Source organism: Natator depressus, chromosome 13, assembly GCF_965152275.1.
Source record: "Natator depressus isolate rNatDep1 chromosome 13, rNatDep2.hap1, whole genome shotgun sequence".
Taxonomy (NCBI): Eukaryota; Metazoa; Chordata; order Testudines; family Cheloniidae; genus Natator; species Natator depressus.
This window is the reverse complement of record NC_134246.1, coordinates 18,589,257-18,602,138: the sequence shown is the minus strand read 5'-3', so window position 1 is coordinate 18,602,138 and position 12,882 is coordinate 18,589,257. Positions and strand designations below refer to the sequence as shown.

General features: G+C 40.2%; 1 protein-coding gene across 1 annotated transcript in view; it reads left to right on the top strand.

Annotated features, from left to right (window-relative positions):
* The window catches only part of LOC141997627 (translocating chain-associated membrane protein 1-like 1), a 48,575-nt gene that overhangs the window by 6,950 nt on the left and 28,743 nt on the right, over positions 1–12,882 (top strand). Inside the window, exon 2 of the mRNA XM_074970051.1 lies at positions 11,246–11,306. Within this exon, the coding sequence (XP_074826152.1) occupies positions 11,246–11,306 (61 nt within the window). The remainder of the gene's footprint in view (positions 1–11,245; positions 11,307–12,882) is intronic.

Here is a 12,882-nt window from a genome sequence, read left to right as displayed (position 1 = left end):
GCCATAGACTTGGAAAACTTTTCACGTAATATCAAAGGACAGTTCTCTTATACATCAGAACAGCACTCTATCAAGCTCTTCTTCTCTAGCTAAGATTTCCTACTGTAACTGTATTGTCTTCCCTTTTCTGATGGAATGGAATGATCATGAGAACTTCAACAAATACTTTGTTTTGGTTTGTCCACATTTTCCACTTCTCAAATAGGTTATGGTCGTTTCCACTAAAACAGAGTATAGATCTAGGATTCTAGATGGATTACTAGTTGTAGAATTACTACTTGGAAATGATAGAATTATCAGTAATAATGCAGAAAAAGCTAAGCACTCAAATATTTTTGTTATGTATTTGGGGAAAAAAACCAGATGATATAGTCTCATCATAGGTGGTGATATACTCTTTCCATTCCATGAGTAACTCTGGTGGATGTTAAACAGAAGCTGCTAAAGTTTTTTAAAATCAGGATGTCCCCATAACTTGGATCCAAGAAGTTTAAAAGAGCTGGCTGAGGAGCTCACTGGACTGTTAAGGTTGATTTTTTCAATAAGTCTTAGAGCATTGGGAAAGTTTCAGAAGACTGGAAGACAGATAATGTGCCAGTCCTTAAAAAGGGTAAATGGGATGACCCATGTAATTTTGGCCTGTCAGCCTGACATTATCCAGGGCAAGAAAGTGGAGTTGCCCACATGAGAAATTATTAATAAAGAATTAAAGAACGGTAATGCAAATCAGCAAGGGTTTAAGGAAAATAGATCCTGTCAGACTAACTTGATAGCTTTTTTTATGAGATTACAAGTTTGGTTGATGTCATATATTTTGACTTCTTTAAAGTGTTTGATTTGGTACTGCGTGACATTTTGATTTTTTTAAAAAAACACCAGAACAATATAAAATTAACATGGCACAAGAAAACACAAAATCATTACTGATAAAATTTGCAGATGACCCCAAAATTGAGGGTGTTGTAAATAATGAAGAGAAGAGGTCACTGATTCAGCGCGATCTGGATTGCTTGGTAAACTGGGAGCACACAACCAATATGCATTTTTAATATGGCCGAAAGTAAAGGTATACATCTAGGAATAAAGAACGTAGGCCATACTTCCATCATGGGGGACTCTATCCTGGGAAGGAGTGACTCTGAAAAAGTCTCGTAGTTGTGGTTGTAATAGATAATCAGTTGCACTTAACTGCCTGGTGAGACACTGTGGCCAAAAGATCTAGTGCCATCCTGGGATGCATAAACAGGGGATTTTTGTGTAGGAGTAGAGAGGTTATTTTACCTCTGTATTTAGCACAGAGGATGTTACTGCTGCTGGAATACTGTGTCCAGTTCTGATGTCAACAATTCAAGAAGGATGTTGATTGCAGGATAACTGTGAAAGGCCTATTGGAGAGGGCTCTGAGAAGGGCCACAAGAATGATTAAAGGATTAGAAAACATGCCTTATAGTGATAGATTGAGCTCCTTGAGTCTATTTCAAAGAGAAGGTTAAGGGGTGACTTGATTACAGTCTGTAAGTCTAACAAATATTTGATAGTGGGCTCTTCTAGTAGGGAAAGGTATAACATGATCCAATGGCTGGAAGTTGAAGCTAGACAAATTCAGACTGGAAATAAGGCATAAATTTTTAATGGTGAGAGCAATTAACCAATCGAACAGTTTACCAAGGGTTGTGGTGGATTCTCTCACTGTCAAGTTTAAAATCAAGATTGGATGTTTTTCTAAAAGATATGCTCTAGGAATTATTTTGGGGAAGTCCAAAGGCCTTTGTTACACAGGAGGGCAGACTAGATGATCATAGTGATCCCTTCTGGCCTTGGAATCTATCTGGATCCAGTCAGTGCTGCATCTTTATTGATGAAAGAAGTTGGTGTTGAGAATTTTGAAGTATTAACATACTCAGTGGTTTATAGCCAAGTGTAGCAAAGAAACTCAAAAAGAGTTCCTGATTAATCTGTATTTTTAAAAGTAGCTGCTAAGATAGAAATATCTTTCTAGAAAATTGATCATTATTTATCAAGTGAAAAAGCATCCTAATATTCAGAAGTACTGTATTTTATGTATATTTAGGAATTGTTACTAAGGGCTTGTCTACATGGGACATTTAGAGAAATTAGTGTGAAATTTAAATACAATATCTACTCTACACATGGTTATTTTTATTCCGCATTAAGAGTGCCTTGGATTATCCTAAACCACAAAAAAGCAGTTTTTGTCCTGGTCTAAGTTTTTGTCAACAGAAGCTGCCTTTTTTTGTCGCAGGTTTGCATGCATCCACACCCAAATCTGATGTAAATTGACAAAACCCAGCCTTTCTGTTGCCCAAATAAAACCACTTCTGCAAATGAAAGTCCTCAGCAGACATAATTCAGCAGACAAAATGCCAGCGTGGATACTGCATTGCCTGTGTCAGTTAGGAGTTCCCCAACAACAGTCCCATGATGCCCTCTGCGACCACACCAGTCGCAATTTTGAACTCACTGCCCAGGAGTCACAGTGACCAGAAACCTGACCGCTTTAAAATTCCCAGTGTGTTTTGGAAATACCTTTTTTCCTGTTACCTTAGCTTTGCAGGCACACCCAGTAGCCCACCTTTTTTTGAACAGAGAGCATGGCTCAGTGCAAAGATAGAGCATCACCTAAATCTTGTTCTCCTATCTGGATCAGGAAAAGAAGGTCCTGAATCTTCTTTGCATGCAGGGAGACAGGGCTGTACAAGTCCAGCTGCAGGGCAACCAGAGGAATAAGGCTTAGTATGCAGACATTGAAGAACGAAAGCAAGCCCTGGGCTACAACAGGGAAAGAAGCAATGCTGGGTGAAGGACCTTCACCAGTTGTACTAGAAGGCAAGGGAGCGGAACAAAAAATTGGGTCCACCCATAGATCTGCCACGTCTAAAATGAGTTCCATTTCATAGGTGGCATAGACCTCTCCACAGTTCTGCCAGTTCTACATTGAGCTGCATTCCACGTGTGGCAGAGACACCACCATCACCCCAAAAGTGACAGTGGACACACTTCAAGATCCAGAGGAGGAAACCCCTGCAGTGCCCAGGAAGAAGGGGAATAGGAAGGAGCATGCAGACCCTTCAGAGAATGACCAGCTCTTCAATATACAGCTGGAAATGGGCCAGACCCTGACAATCCCAGATGAGCCTAGGTGTATTGCTGCATTTTTTTTTTTTTAAATGTATGACTCTTCCCTCCCAACCCTTCTTCATGGTGCCCAAAACCTCCGAGGCCCTCTTCTCCCCTTTCAAAATGGCAGCCATTAGTGTACAGTCAGAGAACAAAGGAATTGGCTTTTACAATAGCCCGTTTTTTTTTTTCAATTAATAGCTTAGTAGCCAACATGTTTTGATACCAAGATGGCTGAAATTTTTTTATAAAACACTACATATCAAGTCATTGTAAGTGAACAGAAAGATACCAACACTGATACCTGAGCCTAAAAAGCAATCGGTGACTGTCCAATTGGAATACCTGCTTTTTAAGCATACACTTGTACAGTACACATGTAATGTAAACATTGCAGAGGACAGTGATTTGGTTTTAAGTCTGATTTCCCCAGTCCAACGAAACAAATCATCCTGCTGTGTGGAGGAAGTGTTCATTGCTCAGGGGGCTCACTTTTCTTTAGCTTGCAGAACTAGGCAGTGGGGAAAGCCCTTCTTCCCTTGTGGAGAATTTTGTTGAACTGTACACAGATGATGTCATTGAGATTGTTACAGAGGACAAAAGAGACATTTTCTAGGAGATACTCTGATCCTGAGCCTAACCAGTCCTCATATGTTGCTGATGAGGAGAATAGGCATTGGACAGATGGCATTATCGAGACCGAGCAAAAGCAGAAGGACCAAGAGGTGCACCAAGAAATATTCCAAGAAATGTTATGATTCTGTTCAAGCACCAAACACAGGTGTTGCACAGTAATCTGGAGCAAAATGCCCAAATACCACCTCCCCATCAGCAGGTGCACTCCATGGACAACTCTATATACACACAGGACCATATACACATCCCACTCCCCCCAAAAAAGACTCGGGCATAACTTTGTCCCTTTCACTGAATACCCGTGGAAAATAAAAACTATGACTAATATATATAATATATATGACTTCTGATTACCACTTTGCTTTCATGCATGTAATAAAGGTTTTATTTGAGTTTACTGTTTGTTTTTTGCACTTAGTCTTTTTAAAAAATAACAGTATTTGTATTGGTGTCCCCAAACAGAAATGACATAGGCCAAAACACCACTCCCCTCTCACCAGATTCACAACAGGAATTTATAAATATTGGCATTGAAGCCAAATATACAAAGTACACAAAAGCAGCATGCTGATATACTATGGCAAACTGCAATACCATGACACACTCTTTTAAGGCCTTCCTGAGCCATAGAGCTCCTTTGTAGACTCTTGTAACTGCCCTTATGTCTGGCTGTTCAAAATAGGCAGTCTTTCCATTTCACCCCTCCATGCTGCCAGTAATGTTTCCTCCTTTGCTTTCACAAATGTGTAATACACAACATGCAGCAATAATATATAAAAATATTTGCCTGGCTGAGATCCAGCCTAGTTATGAGGCATTGTCAGCATCCTTTGCACATTCAGCAGTCATCCTGGTGCTGTCTGGGTGTCCAGTGTAAGCTTTAGTGAGCCAGAGAAACAAAGGATGGGCCGGGTCCTCTGGAATCACTACTGGCATTTCAAGCCATCAGTGTGAATATGCCAGTAAGGGAAGACTGTCCCTGCCTCATCTTTTGCAAAAATCTTGTATGCCTAAATATGCTCTTCCCTGACCAGCCAATGTCAGAAAAATGTTCCTGGTGATCCAGCTGTGATTGTATAAGCGTTGAAGAGTAACCCTTTCCCTTCACATTCTTAGTGGCAAGGTCAGAATCAGGATATGCATCCCATCAATCACCCCACCTCAATTCAGGAAGCCCCTTGCTTGAAATCCCTCTATTTCTTGGACAGTGCCCTGAGTCTCAATCCTGTGCAGCAGGATATGCTTAATATTCTTGCACCTTCATATGAAAACCGTCTCCATTGTGGATTTTCCAACCTTGAACTGACTGTTTGCAGTGCCGGACTGCAACCTTCTAGATGACTGCCACCTGATTCCGCCCCCGCGCCCCCCCCCTGCCGCCAGTCAAAGCAGCTTTTGTTCTGAGGCCTCTTGTGCTGGAAGACTGGGGTGAGCTCTGCTGGCTTAGATTCCTGCCTGTACATGAAGTCAAAGTCCATTGGCCGCTTGGTAGACGTAGCAGGATAGTATCACGGTGTTGACTGACTTGATAGTTTTTGTTGGCTGCTTCTTTTTTTAATTTGGGAAGGCTTGTGCACTTGTATCTTTCTACAATGATCGTGGAGACACATCAAGTCCAGGATAAGCACTCTTTTATTATAAATCTAAATGAATAATTCTGAGACACAAATTGTTTAAGTAGAGTTAGGGTTGAGAGTACATAATTCAGGGCAAAACCATAACAGGGACGTTATAATGCTTATTTCTGAGATAATTACAAGCCCACAAATTCAGTGGTAAGTTTAAACTTAAAAGAAATCCAAACATAAGGCTTGTAAACGCACGATTAATGCATGTAAACAACCTTAATGTTTACTGGTAATGATGAGGGATTCATTTATGAGTACTCTAATGCATTCTGGTGTTTGTGGTCCTAGATTAGATTAGCTTAAACTGATTTCTAAAGACACTTTTTCCCCATGGTGGTGTCACTGCAGGTAAGAATTAATATTGTTTGGTCTAACAACACATTTCCATATCTTGACATATTATATTTCTTCTATGGTTTTTGTCTAGGTTTTTTTTTTAACTTTTAAGCTCTTAAAAAAATTATAGGTGAATACTAAAGGAGAAACCTAAAGAAAATACTACAGTGTGACATTCCTAATGATTTGAAGATATGTAATATCAACTTTTTTTTAGGGCTAGATTCACCAATAGACTCTAAGTGCTTTATGCCACTCTGGGGCAGAGCCAGACTGCTAAAGCATCAGTGCTAGTTTAACGTGGGTTTACAACTGCTTTGTGTCACCAGAGAAACATTAAGAAACCAGAGTTGTACATTTCAGTTCTTCTCTACGTAGGTGTCAGTGTGGATCCCACTTAAGGTGCACATGGCATCTCAGGCATGTGCAACTGGATATTTTTGGAAAGCAATGTCTATCCAGGCTGCACAAATGCCTTTGTGTCGCCTCATGTTCTAGTACATGGGCATAAAGGGTGGGGCAATGCCAACCCTCCCTCAGTTGCTTGAGATCTGTGTACTCCCTGTCCAAGCATCATGTGGTCAAGTGAGTCAGGGTTCCACCCCAGGTCCTGCAAGAATTCACTTGGTGGCTGGACTCAAAGAATTTATGAAATAGGGTTATCTTGTAGTTGGCCCCCTTCTGTGACTCTCATCACAGGTGCATTGGGGCAGGTTGGGGTGCCCACCTGAACCATCTACAGATGAAGGGCATCTGGTGATGATTTGAAACTGCATCTGAATGTTCTGAAGTGCAGGGCCATCTGACTGGCCTGTGTGGCATTGCTGTCTGTCCTGAAGTGCTCTATGGTGCAGATGTTGACAGACCACATGTCTACAATACATTACATCAATAAGCAGGGTGATGCATAATCATCCCTTCTGTGCCAGGAAGCCTTCAGATCATGGACTTGGTGTCACCACAGGGTAACCTCACTGGCCTTACACTTTCCAGGTACTATCAATGATCTGGCACGCTTCCCAAGCAGGCATGTGGTAACTAACCATGAGCGCTCGCTGCAGACATCCATCATAGTCAATATTTTGCCAATGCGAAATTCCCTCAATAGATCTGTTCTAGAGGAGGCACAAGCCCAGGATAGTTACCAGATGCCTTTCTATAACAATGATCTCCAACCTTCCTATATGACTTTTTTGATTTTCCTGGTCCTCCAAGATGATATCTAAAATCAGGTGGGACAAAACCATACTGATTCTGACAGCTTCCTGTTGGCTGAGGTAATTGTGGCCATCAGATCTCTTGCACGTGTCAGTTTGGTCTCCCATCTATGTCCTGATTTGCCCAGACATGGGGGTGTTTTCACAGAACCACAACCAGATGTTGCACCCACATCTGCAGTCATTGCAGCTGGCAGCCTGGATGAGCATGGCTGACAAAGGCTCTTCTCGACAAGTGCAAGGAAACCACATACTGAGCAGAAAGCCACTAGTAGGAAGAACTACTTGAAATGGAAATGGTTCTTCATATTGGTAGGCTGACATAATCTGGACCCAGTTGAGACTCTCATACCACAGATCCTTAACTATAAGCATTTAGTTCTTGCAAAATTCACCTTGCAGCAATATCAGCAGGTTATGCGCCAATACAATTGTACTTAGTCTTGCATTCAACATATTGATATTCCTCATCAAATGTTGGAGCAGACTCCACCAGGGCACTTGCATCATCTTCAGCCTGCTTCAGAAATATGCTGATATCTAAGATATGTGAAGCAGCAACAAGGAACAGCCCACTGACTTGTCATTATGCCCTTGACACAGTGGTTAAGTCTGATGCCAAATTCGGAACAACTTCAATTATTATTTGACTGATATCACTGTCACTCCTCGAGTCCAGCATCCAGGTGGGGATACTGCTTACCAGTCACCTACTGTGGGATCCAAACTGGCACAAAAAGAAGAATGAAGTTACTTCTCTGTGGTAACTGTGTGATGGGTTTTTTTTGTTTTGTTTTGTTTTTGAGATGATGTAGTCAATGTGGCTCCCGTGACCCACCCTTTACTCCTGCTTTTTGAAGTTCTTTGCAACATGGGCTTTGAATTATAAGGGAACTGAGGGAGGGTCACAGTCTTTTATGCCCTCATATAGGAGCATGGGGAGGCACAGGCTGCATGTGTGGCCTTGACAGAGATTGCTATTGAAAAATATCTGATCTCACACATGAGGCACATGGGCACCTTCAGTGGGATCCATACTAACTATAACATCTCAAAACCCCACAATTTCTGTAGGGTAAGTAACCATTCTTTTTTCCCATCACTCACTCCTGCTCTCACATCTTTCATTACACTTCCCTGTGTGCGCACACCCCAGTGTCATACTCCTACCCTGCCTGTTTGAGTAGATACGGTGCAACAAGTGTGTGTGTGTATTTATATATATTTTTTTAAAGAAACTTTTAAAATGAAGGTGTGGGGTTTTGGTTTTTTTTTTTTTTTGGTTTTGTTTTTTTTTGTTTGTTTTGTTTTGGTTTGGTTTTTTTCTCCTCCTTTTTTGCCAATATTCTTTATAACCAAAAGATTTATCCTTCAGCGTAGGCTGGCACATAAAATCTCCTTCAGAGAAACTCATACCTTCCATCACTATTTGTTCTTAATGGGACTGAGGCCACTGGCTGCATTTAACAGTAGTAAATATTTATATTATGGAGGCTCAAATTAGGAGGACAGCAGTCCCATTGTGCTGGGTGCTCTGCAAAGAAAGAAAAAGAGTCTCTGGCCTGAAGGGCAAAGGGTGAAGACAAGTTACATTCAGAGAAGATAGAATTTTCTTATGAAGTCAGAAGGCAAAAAAGAGTAGATGAATAGAGTCAGTTGACATCTTTACTAAGGAGAGCCTGTGGCTTCAGTCCCTTTTGAGGACAGTATGAGATAGCAGCCATTTTGAAAGAGGTAAATTCTCCTCTGAAGCTTTCTTAAGAACACTATTCTTCTTTTTCTTTTGAAGGAAAAACTTCCAGTTACAAAGAAGGGAAAAAATGACTACTATTCCTAAATCGTTTAAAAAAACTACATTTTACCAGATCTACCCAAAATTTACATTACTGGACAATTGTTAGTGTAGATAGACAGTGCCTGCAATTAAATCATTTGCGAGGGCTGTGGGTGTGGAATGGTTTGGCAGATGGGGCTAAATTTCTTAAAGGACCCATTTGAAAACTTTAACTCTAACCAATTTACATGTAAGTTCTCAGACAATTTTTTTTTCTGTACAAAGAGATCAAGGCCTGGTTTACACTAGGAAATTAGATCACTATAACTGTCACTCAGGGGTGGTGAAAAATCCACACCCCTGAACAATGCAATTAAAGTGACCTAACCTCTGGTTTAGACAGCAGTAGGTTGACGGAACCTAGCTACTGCCTCTTGGGGAGGTGGATTGCCTATGCCAACAGAAGTCCTCCTGTTGGCATAGGTAGTGTCTTCACTGAAGTGCTATAGCAGTGCCACTGTAGCACCTCGAAGTGTAGACAGGCCTTAAGAGTTGAACCCACAAAGCAACTTAGGCTCTTAACTTCCATTGGAGTCAGGAGCCTAAGTTGCTTTGTGGATTCCACTCTTAGGTGCTATAACTTCGGGAAGGATAAGCTATATTTCGTACTCTCATACCTAAAAGGCTGAATCCCTGCAAGTGCAGAACTCAACTCTCTCAACTATGGATAAGGCCCTTTGTTTTTGATTTTTAATTATTTCCCAGGAATTTATTGGGTTTTATTTAAAAACTTGAAAAAAATTGGGGGAAAATTGGTAAAAACTGAAAATGAAGGAATGTGGCAGTTGAAGCCCAGTGCCCAGACTTCTCCCCCACCCAACAGTCAGTATGCCAACCCCACAGAACCACATGCAAGTGTCAGAACTTCTGACGTCTTCAGTATTCCCTTTGGCTGTAAAGGAGCTGCCTTCTGGTGTTGCTGCAGGTGAAGGGGAGGTACCACCCTCTGGGAATTACAGTGCTGCAGCCTATGTAGTGATCTGGAACAGATGGTGTTTTGGTCGTGGCCTATGCCTGGCTCACTAAGGGGCATGGGAGGGCTCTGCTAGCCTCTTTCCTTTTAATTTGGTATTGTTGGCACTTGCATCTACATGGCAATATATTCTTCTTACTTGTCTTTTGGTAGCAGACACTTGGCTGCCATTCCCACAACAGGGAGACAAGTCAAACTGTCATTTCACAAGAGAAAAAGACAGAACTCCTTTTTCCCATTGAGAACTGTTTTTAAAAGAGAGTTCCTTGACGTTCTAGGTCTTCTGGTATAGGAGGTTCACATGTATGTACCCCAAACAGTATAACTTAATTATTCACACAAGGGATTCATGTGCAGTTTTGACCTATTCGTTAAATTTGGATGTTTACTTTTTAAAAAAATTTGTTATGCCACTGCAGCTTCCTGAGTGCTAGTTGAGTTTGTGTATATTTTACATAACTGTATATTTCTGTGCATCCTTATATCCATGTTACTACAAATTATAGATTTCATAATACATGAGAAAAGCTTTTTCTGGTATGACTCATATTTCCTTATAAATCTTTCCAATGCCGGTCAATTTAAAAGAGAGCGTACAATGGATTACACTTTGTGCATGTTACAACAGTGTGTGTGCTTCTCTCTCATTCAAATTCACAAGTGATTCGTGGGTATCCATCTCTGGCTTTATGCCCCAGAAATTTGAATGCATACATTCAGATAGATCTATTTGCTATGGGAGGCCTAGGTACTTGGATGCTACAGTGATGGGCATGGTGTAAAAATCTAGTTTTAAAAGTCTGCTGGACTTACTCATTTGACTAATATTAATAGGATTTAAAGAATCTATTTTACTTTTGGAGAAAATGAAAGTCATTTTAATTTCTGTACCCTCCGTTCTGTACCAAAAACAACATTTAAAATATTTTATAAAGTGGTGTGAGAAGGATGACATTGAGCCTTAAGCTAAAATAGACTCATAGACTTTAATGCCAGAAGGCACTGTCATGATGATCTAGTCTGACCATCTGCACAGAAGTAAAGTCATGGCCCCATATAGCATAGACACACATGTTAAATGATTTATTTGAAAAGTGGATGTGGGTGTGTGAAATCATCAATGGTGGATGGTATCAACTATCAGCAAGTAGTATAGACTTTAACCAAGACTGGCTGAGTGGGACCCATCCCCACTTTCTTTGCCAAGTTCCAGTTACTTTAACTTTATATGTTAAGGGTTTCTGCTTCATAAATATATTTAAATATTAATAACTGTTTGCATTAAAGTAACTGTGTTCCCTCAAAATTTATTCTAATTGATTTCATATTCTTCCTTATAGACTTCATCTGAGAAGGAGCGTTTAGGGGCTCTGGAATTACTATGCTTGTAGTTTAGTGTGTGTTTAAAACTTTGAATGTTAATGTGGCCAATTTTTCTATTTTTCCTCTCTCTTGCTTTTTTTTTTTTTTTTTTTAATTTCAGGTCACAGCCAAGTATGTCATCATCTTTATTACTGTGCAGTACAACGTTACCTACACCACTGGTAAGAATAAAGCAAATCCACTGTCTATTTCTCTATAGCATAACAACCCAATTATAAAAAGTTCTCCATTTATAAATAATAATCGTCTTACCGCTAACTCATTTCACTTGTATTTCACAGAATCTTTCTTATTTCTTTTTTGTCTTGGGGGATTTCTAATGTTCTCACCATTATAACACCTAAGCTCCTAGTTCTTCACTAGTGATAAGCAATTACCACTTTTGATTTTTTTTGCTATAGTTAATACTGCTATTACACCACAGCTTCACTTGATTAGGGATGGTATGCCTTCCACTTGCTTTTTATAACTTGGTGCTTTTCATACCAAGTAGAATATTTTGTAACTCTGAATGTGGTTTCCTAAATGTTTCCCATTTTTAATCACACATTGTCTTATGTTCTTAAATGGATTAATTTATTTTTGTCTTTAAAAGTTACAGACATTACTTCAGGGATGACTATCTAAAATAGCTAGATCCTGAATAATGGCATAAGATATCAGAGGTCTGACTCACATACTTCTCGCTTTATGTCCCATCAGATAAATTTATTTTAAAATTACACTATTGACTTGAAATCTATCCAATATATATTTAAAAAATAACTTCAGGAACTACACCTGCCCTTGAGTCCCGTTACCAGTTTTTGTAGGTGTAATCACATTTTCCCCTCTCTGTATCTATGAGACACCTCACATCTTCCAACTCCTGCAACAAATGAGGCAGCAGTCCTATAGACAACAGCCTCATACACTGTACAACTCTGATTCATTCCTACAGCACTGTCCTTTCTCTGCACTGACAGAGGCAGAGGTGCTGTGGGAAAAAATAGCATATGGTCATGTAATTAAAGACTATATTATAATGTATGCACAGCAGGAGGTTGAACTATGGTTTTATGGGCACCCTTAATTCTGGCACCCTTCAGTACTTAATTTTGCAATCTTAACATTCCTTCAGCATAGTGTATTTTGGGTATAATAAATAAATAAAATAATCCAACAACCCCACAACACTGAAAAAGCAGAATTTGACCCTAGTTTGTCACCAGCAAGGCTCAGACACTTATGTCCACTCTATAGATATCCACCACTTGAACTAACAGTAATTGGTAGCAGTAAGAGACTGTTATCTCCATGTGGACCAGCCACAAGCAGGGGATGATTCGCACAGTTTATCAATAGGGCAAAATGGAGATGAATATAGAGCTGAGGAACATAGAGACTCAAGTCTTGAATTCCATATTCTGAAGGGGAGTTGTTTTTTTTTTTTTTTTTTAGTGGTTATAGACCTCTGTAATCCTCTTTCCACCCTCATGCTCCCATTCCCACCCCAACATTCCTTTCTCACCCTTCTGCATTCCTGTTAGACTTCCTCCTTTTCCTCCATGCTACCTGGAAGCCAGTAACAGAAGCAGTGAGAGCACAGGCAAGACAGTGTTCTTTGAGTAGTTTAAGACATGTATTCCACTCAGGCGCGTGTGTGCCTAGCACATCAAAGTTGGAGAATTTTGCCTACCAGTATCAGTAGGGGCAGCACTTATGCTCCTCCTTTCATAATCCCTCCCATGGCTATAT